The following is a 17,123-nucleotide window of genomic DNA, read 5'->3' as shown; positions in this document are numbered from 1 at the left end:
AGACTTTTAAAGAGAGATCAACTGTTATTTTAGATGTGGAAAAATAATTTTTTAAGACTTATAAAGATGATTTAAATTTCAGAACTCGAGATGACATTCTGTTTATTAAATAACAGGAGTCTAGAAGTGCATTGCCCCGAAGGTATTTAAGAACATTCATGGAAAATATAAGCGCCCTGGTAACTTCAAGTAAATGCCTATTTTTTCTTTCAACAATACCATTTTGTTGTCATTTTGTTGTGGTGTGTCACGACAAGTGGATTGATGCAGAATACCTTTTTCCAAAATAAATGTTCTTAAATATTTGTTGAAATATTCAGTCTCATTATCTGTTCTTAGAATGCCAATTTTTGTTTGAAATTAATTTTCAATCATGTGAAAAAAATCTTTAAATCGTTGTTCATCTTCAGATTTTTTTTTTCCAATAAGCACACTCATCAAACTCGTGTCTGATCATCAGTAAATGTTACAAACCATTTTTTTTCCAGAACGTGTTAACTTTGGATGGGCCCCAAGCATCACTATGCACTAAATAAAATGGTTTTGAAACAGAATATGGTTTTATTGGAAACGAAACACGATGATTTTTAGATAAATTGCACGCTTCACAATGAAGTTTTGAACAATCAATACTTTTAAATAGTTTAGGAAATAAAAATTTGAGATATGGAAAGCTAGGATGCCCCAATTTTTTATGCCACAACATAACTTGATTATAGTCAAAACTTGAACTAGTACTACTTAATCCATGAGCTGTTTTATTCGCAGAATCCGTTCCATCATAGTTGTACAAATCATTTATTTCTCTAGCAGTTCCAATCATCTTCCCTGAGTTCCGATCTTGAAAAATATAATTGGAAAGAGAGAAAAAAATGGAATAATCAGAATCTTTAGATAATTTGCTAACAGAAAGAAGATTACATGTAAGTTTTGGAATATGTAAGACAAATTTCAAAGATTTTTTTTCTGAAATTTTAATATTCCTTTTCCTGCAATAGGTGAAAAACTGTCATAAACAATTATGATTTTTTCGAAACGGGAACATGGATAATATGAATCAAATAATTGAGAAAAACTTGTCATATGATCAGAGGCTCCTGAATCAATGATCCAAGGAGTGGTACTTAGTAAAAAGGCCAAAGGATTACTACCTGCTTGTGCTATAGAATCGATAAGCGCATTAGATGATGAGCAAGATTTTAACAGTTTAAAAAGATGACTTAATTGCTCTTGACTAAGTGAAGATGACTCAATCTCATTTGCGGTAGGTGTGTTATGTTCACCAGATTTTTTTCCCTTACCATTAGGTGGTTTATCATGCAATTGCCAGCATTTTTTTCAAGTATGGCGTGGCTTTCCACAATAGTCACAGTGCAGGATGTTTTTGTCTTCTACATGCTGGTTGTGAGAAGTTTTCCTGCTTACTTGAGCTTCAGGAATAGCCAACGCCGATCCTTCCACGGACTCGGTTGAGCCTGCAGTCTTCTTTCCCAACATCACGTCTCCAACTCTCTTCTCTCCTTCCACAAAAACTTCACCAATTGGAGGCGGGATTTCTTCTTCCAATTATTCGGTCACGGACCTCATCATATTCAACGTTTAGACCTGCATGAAATTTGAAGATTCGACCAGTATCCACTATCTTCTTGTACTGGTTGCTGTCATCGTTTGATTTTCATTCATGATCGTTGAATAAGTCTAGGTCCTGCCAAATCCGCTTAAGAGAATTGAAATATTTTGTCACAGAATTCTCACATTGACAAATTTTCCCAAGTTGTAGGGTCAACTCATACACTTGGGATTGATTTCCAAGATCAGAGTACATTTCTGAAATATTGTCCCATAGTTCCTTGACTGTAAAGTAACACAGATAATTTGCACTTATCTCTTCATTCATGGAATTGACCAACCATGTCTTTACCATTGAGTTTTTTGCATCTCAAATGACATAAGTTATGTCTTTCACTTCAGATTTTTTTTATCATACGTGATATAGCCAATCTTTCCTCTTCCACAGAGATACACGCGAACAAATTATGACCATCGAAGAAAATTATTACCATTTAGTCGGATTGTAGTGATTTGAATGAGATGATTTTCAAAAGTATTTCTTTGAGGATCAGACTGAGATGGCTGAAGAGGCTGGTTTGTCATCGACGTGACTTCAGACATTTTAAAGATGAAGGACGTGAATTTGCTCGAGCCCGCTGAAGCAAAATTACCGCCTTCGTAGAATTATTGAGCGGATTGAGCTAGCGGTACAAGGCGTCGAACAGACAGGCGATGCAGACACGCAATCGAGAGGTACAGGACCGCAAGAACGGATCGCACTGGGCGTCGAACAGTTCCACGAGATGGATCGAGCGGCAAGTGAACGTATCTCTGAGATCAAACAGGGCCAAAGATTTAGATCCTACGTGGCTCTGGTACCATGAAAAAATAGTGGAAAAATATTAGAGGGCTAATTCTTATTGATACAAAGAGGGGTATAAATACCTATTACAGGACTTATTGGTAAAGAAAACAATAAAAATAGAATACAGTAGGTAAAGAAATAAATAATAACAAATATAATATGCAGCTAATCTCTCTAATTAAGGTGATAAAATAAATAGAGATTTCTAAGATCTTTCCTATAATTTATAACCCTCTAAATATAGAGTTATAATAAATATGGAATATAATCATCATTATTTGCGAGATCTTTCAACAGTATTCTATAATTTACACACTCTTGTTTAAATGTAGAAGCTGGGAGAAATGGGATAAAATATAAGGTGACCCGTAGGGAGCTTAAGAAAATAATTTGTGGTGTTAAAAATTCTGCTTTTAGTGATCTTTATGATAGATTATACAATAGAGTGGAAGATAAATGTATAAATTAACTTTAAAAGGAGATAACAATGATAAAGATTTAGTTAAAGTGTATTGAGTATGAAAATAAAAAATAAGTACTTTTTTAGGTGAGAATATTCAAATTAGGTGGGTGAAATATTTTGATAAATTTTTCAACAAAGATTTTGATAATAATATTGGCTTTAGTCATCTTAATATTGCTAATAATAATAATTTTTTTTTACACTCACATTAGTAATACAAAAATTAAATAGATTTTAAAGAAAATGAAGTGTGAAAAATCAATATGACTTGATGATATTCCAATAGAAGTGTGGAAATGTTTAGGAGATTTTAAAATTACTTAGCTTATTAAACGTTTTCCTATTATTTTAAAATTTAATTGACGCCTGAGGAGTAGAGGATGTGTATTTTGGCCCTTATTTTTAGGAGGATGCGCAAGAGTGTGTAAATTATAGAGGAATTATGCTAATGTGTCATACATTAAAAATATGGGAGAGAGTAATTGAACATCAATTAAGGCGTGATACAAAGATTTCTCAAAATTAGTTTAGATTTATGCCGAGCAAGTCTAAAATAGAAACTATTCATTTATTCAGAGATTTGATGGAGAAGAACATAGACAGTAAGGGGGATCTACAGATAATTTTGGTTGATTTAGAAAAAACTTATGATAAGGTTCCAAGAAAAGTACTTAAGAGATTTCAAGAAAAGCCTAGTGTTGATAAGACTCATATTCAAGTCATTAAAGATATGCACACTAGAGCTGTTTCTTGTGTTCGAACCAAAGGAGGATTGATTAAATATTTTCTTATTTCAGTTGGATTACATAAGAGATCAACTCTGAGCCCATTTCTTTTTGCCTAAATCATGATTGTTCTTACTGGACCTATATAGAAGGATGCACCATGATGTATTCTTTTCGCTAATGATAACCTTCTTGTGGATAAAACTAGAGAAATAGTTTAGAACAAGTTGAATTATAGAGATCAACTTTAGTTTTTAAAAGTTTTTATTTGAGTGGATCTAAAACTGAATACATGAAATATAATTTTAGTAGTAGTAGATCTAGTGGCGGTGTTGTAGCCATGGGTGATTAAGTCATCAAAAGGAGTGAACGTTTTAGATATCTCGGGTCTATTGTTCAAAGTGATGGTGATATAGATGGGGGTGCTATTAGTTGAATTGAAGTTGGATGGTTGAAGTGGAGAAATGCATCAGCCTATTGTGTGATAGGAAAGTACTGCTTAGGCTGAAAGGAAGTTTTGTAAGATGGTGGTGAGACCTGCGAGTGTTATGGCGTAGAATGTTGGCCTATAAAAGATGAGCATAAAATTAAGTTAAGTGTTGCTGAGATGAGAATGCTTAGATGGATGAGTGGCTTTACACGTAAAGACAAAATGTGAAACAAATATATCCATGAAAGGGTTGGTATAGCTCTAGTGACAGACAATATTAGAGAGAGTCGTCTTAGATGGTTTGGTCACATTAAACATCAACCATTTGATGACCCAATTAGGAGAGTATATATTTTAGAGTTGACTTTTTTGAATTATGTTAATAAAAGTAGAGGTAGACCTAAAAAAATTTGAGCATGCTGTATAAAAATAATCTTAATTTATTAGCATTAAATGAAAATATGACACTCAATAGTACACAATGGAGAAAAGGATTCATGTAGCCTCCCTCACTTCGTGGGATAAAAGCTTGTTGTTCTAGTTATTGCATGTATCATCTAGTTGCATATGCATGAATCTCTATATGAATAGGTACATAAATGCATATTGGAATATGGATTTCTTTAGAAGATTTAAACTTGATCCAAAATTGAACCAATCTTTGACTTGATTGATTTTGAATTGAACTTGATGAGCTCTTCTTGGTACAAATAGAGATCAGATTGTGCCAATCAACAACTAAACATGGTTTAATTCTGAATTTAGATTTAAGTACTTCAAGCAAATCTTGTGGAGTGAGGTTTGCTTGAGGTTTGATCATTCACAAACTCAAATCTTCAGCTAGGCCAAAAGATGGGAGATGATGAGGAAAGTTAATGATGTTGAAGATGATAGTGACAATGAAATTTACATTAGGGAATGGAGGCAGTGGCATGTCCAAAATTTTTTAGAGGGGAAACATATGCCAATAATAACAATGGAATTGTGAATTTTTCTCGAGGATCAATGAATGCTTGAAATGCTGATCGGAATGCATATACATATATAGATTTATTTTTTGTATGTTTTTATACATTGAATTAATGCTTATATGCTTCTATCTATTTATATTTAAATCTATTTATGTATTGTGGCATGTATGTTGGACTAATAGTCTTTTGGGGCATTTACTTGCATACCATACAATTCTTATGTATTTAAATGTCTAACACCTAAAATTTCATAGTTACACACATCACTCAAATCTTTAACTACACATAAAAAAATATCACTGACTAACTTTTTGAAAGTGAAATGCACCATTTCATGCATAGGTTTTATGGTACAGTAGTGCTATTAATGTAAATATTAAACTTTTGGTGTTAGATTTATAATTACATAACAATTGTGGTATGTATGTAATTTCTCTAATCTAATTCAGTGAACTTGATTTTGTTATATTCTAAGCATTGCCCTTAACTGATCATGCTTTTCTTGAATGCAGCCTGTCCACAAGTGGATGGTTCGTCATATATATTTTCCCTGCATAAGGAATGGCCTTTCAAAGGTAAATGTTTGCTGTATTATGGCATCAAGAACGCATATTTCTGTACTAAACACTCGCCCAAACCTGTGCAGCACGTTGTGGTGTTTTACGCACATTTTAGTTTTTTTTTTTTACTTGATGGGTAACTCATATTGATTGTCTCATCTAACTTGATGGGTTTATCATTATTCTTTCACGCAATAGAAAATTTATTAAAGAAAACATGGTTGTGAGCTAAACTGAGTAAATGAATTAGGCCTTATCTTTTATGGTTTGGTCTTACTTCTAAAGATGTAAAATTTTTTTCCTTACAGGGAGTTGCTATTCTGATTTCATTCTTAATTTCCGCTTTGTTTCACGAGGTACGTATAGATATTTTTATTCTGCATTTAAGCGCTTTTTTAATTTTAAACATGTTTATTAATTCCTTCCTTTTATGTGTCATCATTATTCCTCTTCAAGTTTTCCTTCGTCAAGGGCATATACTATAGATTTAATAAAGCAATATTTTGGTCTTGTATGAGTCTTAATGGAGGACAGTTTTCTTTGGGTTTGTGGGTACTTACAGGCAAAATGTTATCTCAAAATTTTATCCTCGAAATTTAATTCAGATGTAAGACATATCTTCTCAAGTTATATTAAAAAGCTTGATATGCGGCAGGATATTTTTTCTTATTTTGCAATAACAAAAAGACGACTATAACAATTCTTTTCTTTAAGTGCCAAAAAAAAAAAAGTGAAATGTCATCACTATATTGTAGTTAAAATAATTGATGACTGTAAAATAAAAAAAAAGAGAGAAAAAAATAATAATAAAATTATTTAATAAATTACATGCTCATGCGTGTTGAAGCTCACGTAAGTTCGATGGCCTATCCTCAGCTCTTTCTAAGCTACAAACAGATGCGAAGCCTCCTTTTTTGTTCCCCCGCTCACTTGGAGAACCACAATGAAGACAAAATCCTCTAAGAATTCCTTCCACTGCCTCTGTTTTCCCCTCGTCACTCTCTCACCCAATCATTCCTTTTTGTTCTTCCTCTTCATTCAGATCCATTTCTCTTTATTTCTCCTGAGCGCCCTTTTCTCTGCTTCCCGACATGTGATGGGAGCGCAGTATAAAGAGACTTTCAAAGTCCCTTCCTACTTCTGCCGCCCGGGCTCAACAATGTCGCGTAAGCCTTCACGCGTCACCTCCACCCAGTTCAAGAGATAGAACCGCGACTAGGGCTACTGAGGAAAACAACGACAGGATTGTGGAATGTGAATACCTCTGAAATCTTGTTCATCTTTACTTTCATTGCTCGTTCCACTGAAGCAACAAACACGAGCATTTGCCCTATTTTCTTCCCTTCATCTTGCACTATAAAGCTGACCCATTCCTCTAACAACATGAAGGGATGACAACATTGAAGACCTCCGTCTGTTTCCCTTTCACCAAAGCCACGCTCAATCATCTTTACCCTAGCCTGAAACTCCCTTTCCTTTCTGATCTCCCTCTGTTCACGCGGCTCCTTTGCCTGCTCGAGAGCCTCCATTGCCCTAAGTCAAAGCATTCCGCCTTTCCATTAAAATTGACCCAATCACCCTGCCCAAGCACCTTACTGGAGACGCCTCAACTAAATCCCCTTCCGTTCTTCTTTGTGCACAAGACCGAGCGTGAGCCTAACGCGCCAGCTAAGCCTCCTTCCTCAATTTGTTATTAACCACTTTATATTGTATTCTATATTAGAAAAAAATCAGAAAAAAAATGTGTCATATTTATTTATTTTATTGTTCTTCATCTCACCAATTATAGCCAATCGTCGTCACCATAGAAGGTATGACAAAATGGGCAATAAAGTAATTTTCAAAATATTCATTTGACGAGCCTGAGCCTGAGCCTAACCCGCCAGCCGAGACTTCCTCCATTTATTATTAAGTACTTAATATTGTATGTTATATTAGAAAAAAAAAAGTTTTGTTGTATTTATTTATTTTATCCTTGGTCATCTCGCCAATTACAGCCAATCATTGTCGCCAATCTTGCATGAGAAGGTATAACAAAATGGGCAATAAGGTAATTTTTGAAATATTTATTCAAGGAAGTGTGAGTACTCATCCTTGTGAATTAAGTACTGTCTAGAAAAAATGAAAATTTATTTTGGAAATGTTTATAAATTTTAGAGGATTTAAATACTCGTCTTGGGAAAAGTGAGTACCTGTCCTTAGGAATTAAGTACTATTCAGGGAAAATAAAGTACCGCTCAAGGAAATGCTTACTTGTGATTTGACTCTTTTTACAGCTACATTGAAGGTCTATTGCGCCTTTGAAGACCGTGGGCATAAAATATTTTCTCTCCCTAGCCTCAGTGTCTCACGGTTACTGCCAACGAGTTATTTAAGATCGTTGGGAAGACTAACATTCTCCCATGTCCCCCTAACGGGGCTTAATGTTGGGAGATTGCCGATATTTTGGGTGATTTGGAGTTGTAAAATAACTTAATCTTGAAATTTTTGAAGTTATAAAATAATGTGAAATCGAAATCATTTGAATTTTAAAATAATTTGAAAAATTGAGCTTTTAAATTTTAGTCTCCTAGGGTTAAAAATATCTAGGATCTTGGCTTTTAAAATTTAAACTCTTAACGTTTGAAGCATATTTAATAATTTGAGCTTTAAAGTTTAGGCTCCTGGGGATTTAAAAATATTTGAAATTTTAGGTTGTCAAACTTAGGCTCATAGGATTCAAAAATAATTTAAAGCTGGGGATTTTAAAATTTGAAAATCTTGTTATCTAATTCACAACATATCTGTTAGCTAATAGAAAATAACTCTTTTAAAGCTTAAAATGAAACTTTTTTTTTTTTCATTCAAAGGTTCTAATTTTTACTTAAACTTTGAAAAATTTTGAATGTAATTTATGAACTTTAAGTCAATGTTTAATTTCGATATGATGCTCTGGAATTCATGCAAGTGCATAAAAATATTCTCATATAATTGTGAGAGTGCTCTCAAGTTATATATGTGCATTCAGAGAAATGCAAGTTTATCATGTGAATGTTCTGAGAAAATATGTCAAGTATTTTTATGGTCTAAGTTAATAAATTGAATGCCCACATGGGCTCCACCAAATTAATTAAACGCCTAAACTCAATTGGTTTGAGAATGTTGCACAAGATCAGACCAACCTTGCATTAAAATAATTTATATTTAAAAAAAGCAATCAATCGGGCCTCCCTTTCTAGAAGGCAGAGTTGTAATTCCCACCTACCTAGTCCGATTCTCTCTCTTAAGAATTGGAGTTGACGAGTCTAGCAAAATTCAAATAAACTCCAAATAGAATTTGCAAGTCAAAATCACCAAGTACGATCATTCTCCTACTTAAGGACTGGAATCGATATGATAAATATGCTAAATACATCAAAACTGACAAAACTCAAACTAATTTCAATTATGAAAGTATTAAATGTGAAAGCCTTCGTGATGGCCGTGTTGACTGAAAATTTCAACTAGAGTTGATTTCAAACCAACATTCAAACTAATTTTTTAATCAAACACTTGTTTTAAAACTAAATCACTTGAGAATTATAACAAATTTCATCCACCATTTGTAATAGTTTGTTGAGGGTAACACTTTTGATTTACTTCAGCTCACAAAAGAGCTAATGTCACATTAAGTGTGCCATGATATTTACACTCAAAATAATTTCACGCTTGTAAGGATGTGACCCAAGTCCTATGTGCATGTGGTTTGGCTTAAAGACTCCTCATAATAGTGGTTACGACTAGAGTACTTTGACCAGAGATTTGTTGCTAAATAACACTATTATATTATGACTATGGCTGCAACTCATATATTTCTCAACGACTTTCTGTCCTTTAGACTTGTGGACAATAAGTGTACATCTGATTGACACAATTTTCTGTTAGCTAAGGTCGACTTAAATTTATCCTCATAGAGAAACATGTATCTCAAATCTATAAAGGTATCTTGGACGTCGTAAATCATAGTTTCTGATAAGGATCTTTCAGTCAGGTTGGGTCGACTAACTCCTCTGATTAAGTAGATCCAGGACCATGACGACCCGAGATGACGGAACCATGAAATCTTGATCGGGTTCGTCACCATTTCTCCCACTATCTGCTTTAGTAAGAGATAAATTTTATAATTTAAACTATATGTTTGTTGCTACTATATGCTAAATATTCGATGTTTAATACCTAGCCTAAAGCCAAAATGTTCTCACATTATCAGGAGAAGTAATTAATAATGGGGGCTTGCGCTTATGAGAAACCTCGTGCTCCAGATCAAATATGTCATCACAAAATGAGGGCAAAATCTCTGGGTAGTGTCTTATCTACAACACAATCTACCTTCTGAAAATTTTATCCTCAAAGCTCTCTCTCAGAAACAATAGGTTGGGGCGGTTGAAAGGTTTGGAGCTCAGATTTCTGACGACTCCACTTAAGTAGGCTAGCTTTATAATTATTTTCGGCGGGATGTCTGGCGTCATTCTCCCAGGTTTGAGGGAACTTCGAATTCATTCGTCGAAGCTTTTATTTTGTCATAGTACGGAGTCCGGTAAACCCGGTTGAAGATATTAGAAATGTCTTAATCCCCCTTGTAAGTCTATTTTGTAGGCATTCTCCTTTTAAAGCACATCTGGATATAATAAGTATCTATCATATTTTGACACAACATAGCTGGAACTGCATGTGGATTTGTATCCTCACGAACCACATCTCGAGCCATTAAATATGTGATTGACTCACATCGTATTCGTATGAGTGTATCTGATAAACAAGTATCTAAGGATGAATCAACTTTGAGATGAAATTTATGGTAGGTTGGGCAACTCTCAATAGCAATCACTCATGAGAGGCATTTTCTTCTCTGATACGACCTAGATCCTATTGTTAGATGTTTTTTTTCCACAAAGATACTAAGGTGATTTACAATGTTGTGATTCATCACTCCGATCTAACCATCTATTGGTGGGTAAACTGCTGAATTAAAGTTAATACCCAAATGACTCCAAATGGTCTTCAAGAAGTATAGATCTTTGACATATTGGATCTCTCTCAGTAAGGGCAACTCAGGAGGTATGCTATATATATCTGAAAAATCTGAAATTTTCTTATCTAGAGTTGTCCTGTGTTTGGTATCGACTCATCAAACTTATGGTTTTTTTGGGACATCCAATGTTCAGTCTTACTGATGCTTCTTTCAACGCTTCAAAAAGGTAGTTTATGACACCACAACCTTATACTCTGCATGAACGCCTATTACCTTGAGCTTCTAGAACAAATATTGTTAACCCTTTGGGATATATCTCTTCGGCTCAACTTGAATTGCATGCATCTCTCTCTCATCAATTGGGAGCTGGTACTCGTTTGTTTTCTCACTTTCTTATGTGTCTACTGTGTCATTGTCAATTTTTGCAATTGCTTCATTCTCAGTGAAATAGACTGTATTCTTGTTTAGGCAATCTGATGCACCGTGCCTAAAATTGTGACACTTGAAACGCTTTCTAAGATATAGTAATGTTGGTTGACTCCACCTCTTCTCCACTTTGACTTAGTTTCTCCTTAGACAAGGTCTGTTTGGATGTTTCCCTGGGTGTACTCTTATCTACTTGATCCTGGAGTTTAATTCTATTTGTAAAATGTGGCAATCATTCGGTGTTGTTATCTGTCCACTTTTGAAGCTAGGGCCTGCACATCATGCATGTAATTAACCAGTAGGTACTAGTGCTGCAACTCTCGTTTCATCTTAAAACCTGATAATAATTTTATTTTTTTTATTCCCGCTGTCATAGGTGTTTCACATTTTCCAAACACAATGCACTCTTCTTTAATTTGGTGGAGGCTAGCTTTACCATTATGTCCGGTGAGATGTTCTGGTACTCAAAGACACGTTTAATTACCTGGAGCCATTTGATGAACCCGTTCGAATCCATGTGGCCGTCAAAACATTGTGAGTAACTATGCACTTCAAAATCCTGACTTCTTTGATATTCTATGCCAAATTTTCGGGATATTAATTGTTCATCGCTTGAAATTGCTATGTAGAAGATATTCACTGCATCCTTTTGATTCGACGAATTACCATTGTCGCTACAGGTGACCCTTCCGGATTGTCTACTCTCGAATGCGGCAAGCTCCTATTGCAATTAAAGGATTCCCTATAATGTTTTTGGACATCTTTTTGTGAATTTCTCATAAGTGGATATTGTGTAATTTCCTTATGATTGGTTTTCCGACACTTATCTCGTCAGTGGCGTGGTTAGGGTTAGGGTTTGTGTAGGTGAAAGTGGGTGTATGGGGGCTGATGTAGGTGGGAAAGAGAAATTTTGGGTGGGTGATTTGGAAAATCTTCGAAAGGAAGGGTTTTTGGGTGTAGATTATGTTAGGTAGTGATGGATTTAGGCAAGTCTAAGATAGGATTTTGGTTAGGCTAACTCTAATACCAAATGATATCGAAGTTAACCAACAACAAATAGAAAATCAAATTTTATTGCTGAAATCAAGTAGGAAATTACAATCAAACACATTGAAATGGGAAATAACAACACACCACACAAACCTGAACGTGGGTTCAATCCAGGGGTGATGGTGATCGGCTAAGTAGATTGGAAAGGGTGGTAGGCGGCTGGAATGATTGGATGGATGTGGGATGGGGGGCGGTTACAAGGAAGCGATGCGGAAGGGCAGGGACAGCAACTCCTTGTCCCGGATGGCGGCAACAAGCAGACAGCTGATGGCACGATTGGGAGATAGAAACTGCAAGAAGGAACAACCAGGATAACTGTTCCGGGCGGCTGTAGCAAGGAGACAGGTGTCAAGTAGAGGCTTTTGGATGGCTGTGTTGGGGCGAAAATGAGTGTAGGGTGGCTCGGAGAGTCTGGAAAACATTAGTTTGGCTGTTCTGGGTGATGACAGCAAGGGGAAAGGTGATGACGGCGAGAGGCAGCAGGAGGGGCTGTCGGTACGGTAGGATAGGAAGCAATCCAAGCAGGAGATAGAAACTGCAAGAAGGAACAACCAGGACAACTGTTCCGGGCGGCTGTAGCAAGGAGACAGGTGTGGCAGCAAAGCAGGAGGGACATGGAAGGGTTGATGAGGAAAAAATTAACATCTTGGGAGCGAGATATAGCCAGAGCATCATTCAAGCCGTGGATACAGCTCTCAAATTGAGAAATGGAGGGGCCGACTGTTGTCTCGAAAACACGTGAAAATTGTGGATCCAAATCTTAATACAACACATATAGAAAAGAACTAGAAATGAAAGAGGGATAAACTAAAACTCTTTGAAAAGTAGGAAAAAAAAATATCGACCAATTTGGTCTTTCTGCGATCGCGGGAACTGCAGTTTGCCTCCCGTTTCTGGGGCATAGCGTCCTGCATCACAAAGTAAATATTATTCGCCTAAGTTTTTGTTTCCGATATTCGACTTATGCATAAATTCTCTTTGTGCTTTGGTTAAAAATTCTCTATTACGCTAAAATTTAACTTATTTGTTTACTTCCAACGTGTATAATTCAACTTCTTGACTATATTCCGTTCTTCATGCCCTACATTATTTTTCCGTCGCAGCTTCTTCTCTGTCTTTCCTAATCCTTCTTTCTATTGGTTCAACTTCACAGTTATGCATTGGAGTCCCTTGCCATACATTTAAGTTCTGGGCTTTCATAGGGATACTCTTTCAGGTACACGTGCACATCCATTATATTCTGCATGCAACAAACTTCTGTAAAATATAAACTAAGGCAATGGAGCTTTTTACTTATGTCCTGAAGTTTTCATAACAATTTAGAGCCTCTGTTACAGCTAATGAGCGGCTCTTGCCTTATTTCCTGACTTATTTTGCTTACCAGGTTCCCTTGGGCATTTTAACACGCTATCTACAGGAGAAATTTAAGAGTTCAATGGTATGCATTTATCTAATTTTACAATACATTTTCTAATTACTGAACATTCTTATATGGCTAAGATGGCGTATATGTAAAAATTGAAGTTTAGAAGTTAGATATGTAAATACATTGGAAATACATGATATATATATATGTAAATCTTCTTAAAAAAATAAAACATAAAATAAATCCAGGCTCGTACTGACTCATGAGTCTGCCAGGTGGGAAATATGATATTCTGGGTCTTCTTCTGCATCCTCGGCCAGCCCATGTGCGTGCTCCTGTACTACCACGATGTGATGAACAGAAGAGTGAGAACGGAGTGATTGAAGTTTACAGCCACAGCAGAACACAGCAGGCAAGTTCCTTCTCTTTTACTGCTTCATTCCATATATTGGGAAAATGCTCAATTCCTACAAAACCATTTTTTAGCTATGTAAATAAAGTGGAAACCTAACGGAAGAGATCACAAGAAAATAAATTTTGGTTTATATGCATATAGAAAAAGATTGGTTTTTGTGCGCTCATTTTGATAATTTCTATATATTCAGTAAAATTCGGATAACTACTATACATATAATAATGCTTTTGTATTAAAAATTCTTCTTTTCCTAAAATGTAGGATAGAAATTGGTATATATATATATATTAAAATTTTTTAATTTAATTGAAGATCATCCAAACATCAATTTTAGCATATTTATAGTAGAACTCATTCTTGTTAAAACAAACTCAAATGATACTAAAAGTAAATTGATCCAACTCCAAATGAGTCCAATTCATGCAATTGCAGTATAGTTGAAGACTCTTGACACATTAATCAAAATAATCTCAAATTCTTGTATACTTATAGTTAAATTAAGTATTTTTAAGAGAAAAACTAACAAATATAAGAACTCTTAATTATGACTTCATTGAGGTTCTTAAGTATAAAAAATTGTCATGCAATTGTTTTAAACTATTTAAGTTTATGAGTAATGTCACTCCTAAAAAATTAAAACTAGAACCTTATTTTTCATATGAGAAGCCAAAAAGGGATGGAGAGAGCTTAATGGTTTGAAAATTTTTTGAGCTCTACATGACCATCTTATTTGGACTATCGCTCTACCATCACCAACGAAACCCCCGCCATCAAATTGTTGTTGATAGGTCATTGCAGTCATAATGTTGACAAATGGTCACTAGTGGCAAACTGTCATTGCTTCATTTTTATAGACTAATTGCCATCACATTTGTCTATAGTCACGCAACCATAATGCTGAGAAATGATCACTAGTGTCAAACTGTCACTGCTTCATTATTGTTGTCTGATTGTCATCATATTTGTGTATAGTCACTCAACTTCTATTGCATAACAACAATTTTGTCATCACTATTGCCCGACTAATGTATTTTGATTGCCATTGCTCAACGAAATTCTCCCAACCATTATCACCCAACTACACTCTCGAGATTACCATGGCTCGATCATTATCACTTATAAATGGCTACCTAACCACTATCGCCAAGCTGGAATTGCCTGACTAGCATTTTCTAATTGTAACTACTCAACCACGGTCACCCAATTACAATCTTTCAAGCAACTTCACCAAACTCTTGTCTTCCAACCATCATCACTTGACTACACTGATGCTCATTGACTTTGTTGCTCGCCATTTCTTATAAGACCAGTTCATAATATTAACATGTGTCATCACATTTAAGGTCAATACATGATTTTGATATACGCTCACTTTAAAATCTGATGGACATTGTCAACACCAATGTCATTGCCAACCAACCTTTTTTGTATGTTGTCGCTAACAATGTTAATGTAAGAAATTATTCATAAGATTAATGCAAGTTATCGATACCAACAATGGTGTTTGCTGACTTTGTTGTTTGTCACCATCAATAGTGTTGGTGGAAACCATCTAAGTTATAAAAAAAACATCATAAAAAACAAAAGAAGAACATAAAATTGACATTTTCAAAATATTCTATGAAAAATAATTATATATCATTTGTCTTTTGAACTAATTCAATTGTTTGAAGTAACTATAGAACCATATAAAATATATACGCATAATTTTAATTAATTGAGATTAACTTCAACTTTATTCAATCTCAGATAGTATTTTAGGCTAAAAAAAAGTAAGATTTTCATACATACAACTCAATTTATATATATTTACACATCTTAACACCTAAACTTTAGTTTTTACATATATATATATATATGCCACCTAATCTATGCATGAAAAGGTGCATTTCCCTTTTTAATGGCATTTTTTATGTGATATGAAAGATTTGGGCGGCTTTAGTATAAAAATCAAATGTTTAGGTGTTAGATATGTAAGTACATGGGAACTGGGTGGTATTTATGTAAATGTAGCATGTTTTAATTGAGTATTTTGGTGTTATGCAGAAATGACAGGAACTCTACAGTCACAAGTTCTGATGCATTTCTTTGTTCTTCAGTTTTTATGTGATGTTCTGAGATCATTTTGCTGCTTGTGAATGGGGGCATAACTATAAATAAATAAAAGTATATGGCCCCATGTGTGTGAATTTGTCTTTTCTGTATATAAGCTATCCCTTGTAGGCAATGGAACTGTGTTTTTTAAACCTGTGATCGATGTGGTTTTCTCCATTGTTCTTCCTGCAGCTGTTAGAAACTTGTTTCTTTGCTACAATTCTGTTTTCTTTTTGAGGCATTTACATTCACACCACCCAATTCCTTTGTATTTACATATCCACACCTAAACTTTACGTTTTTTATATTTATACCAGCCAAATCTTTTATATCGCGCATAGATAAGATGGTATGTATGTAATTGAAGTTTAGGTGTTAGATATGTAAATACATAGGAATTGAGTAGTATTTATGTTAATATTCCTTTTCTTTTTTAGTTCTAATTAACACCTACTTGCTTTTTAATCATAAAAGAATGGAATTTTTAAAGATTTATGAACCATTTAGCATGTCTAGAGCTAAATTATTTTTGCAATTGTGGACTTTTATTGCCCATCATCATGATATAATGCAAACTTTTTGGTAATATATTGCCCAAAGTGTAAGATTTATTTAAATTATTTCATTTATTGTGATTTTTTTATTGTAAAAGTAGAATGTCTAAGTATACTTGTTGATGTAAATTAAAGGTAAATTTGCATACATACCACACAATGCTTTTGCATTTACATATCTAATGCCTAAAGTTTGATGTTTTCATTTGTAACATTTGGGTGTTAAAAAAAGATACATGAAAAGGTTGTATTTCACTTGTGAAATGTTAGTGATGCAGGTATTTAGCATGTTTGCCAATTATTATATCAAGGTTTATGTTAGGGGCATTTTACATGCATAACACCCAATTCCTATGCATTTACACATCTAACATTTTATATTTATGCCGCCATTTTAACTTTTATGAAGTGAAATTCGTCTTTTCATGCATAGGGAAGGATGGCATGAATGTCAAGTATTGAAGTTTAGATATTAGATATGTAAATGCGAAGAAATTGAGTGGGTTGTAAATCTTTATTTATGTTGATGTTTAAGAATTCAGCTTCTTTCAATTGTAGAGGGCTTCACCCGGACTTCGAACGTAATATTTTCTCACACACACACACAGAGACGCACAAAAGCACACGTCCTTTTGCCACTCGATAGTTCAGTGAAGATGATAT

General features: G+C 34.6%; 1 protein-coding gene across 1 annotated transcript in view; it reads left to right on the top strand.

Annotated features, from left to right (window-relative positions):
• The window catches only part of LOC110022299 (diacylglycerol O-acyltransferase 1), a 58,900-nt gene extending 44,929 nt beyond the window's left edge, over positions 1-13,971 (top strand). The window contains exons 12-16 of the mRNA XM_020721171.1: positions 5,518-5,580; positions 5,874-5,921; positions 13,185-13,247; positions 13,416-13,469; positions 13,673-13,971. Coding sequence (XP_020576830.1) covers positions 5,518-5,580; positions 5,874-5,921; positions 13,185-13,247; positions 13,416-13,469; positions 13,673-13,777 — 333 coding nt within the window. The 3' untranslated portion in view covers positions 13,778-13,971. The remainder of the gene's footprint in view (positions 1-5,517; positions 5,581-5,873; positions 5,922-13,184; positions 13,248-13,415; positions 13,470-13,672) is intronic.
• Positions 13,972-17,123: the final 3,152 nt, after the last annotated feature.

Source organism: Phalaenopsis equestris, unplaced genomic scaffold (assembly GCF_001263595.1).
Source record: "Phalaenopsis equestris unplaced genomic scaffold, ASM126359v1 Scaffold000180, whole genome shotgun sequence".
NCBI classification, from domain to species: Eukaryota; Viridiplantae; Streptophyta; class Magnoliopsida; order Asparagales; family Orchidaceae; genus Phalaenopsis; species Phalaenopsis equestris.
The sequence above is the reverse complement of the archived record's forward strand: the minus strand, read 5'-3'. Positions and strand labels throughout refer to the sequence as shown.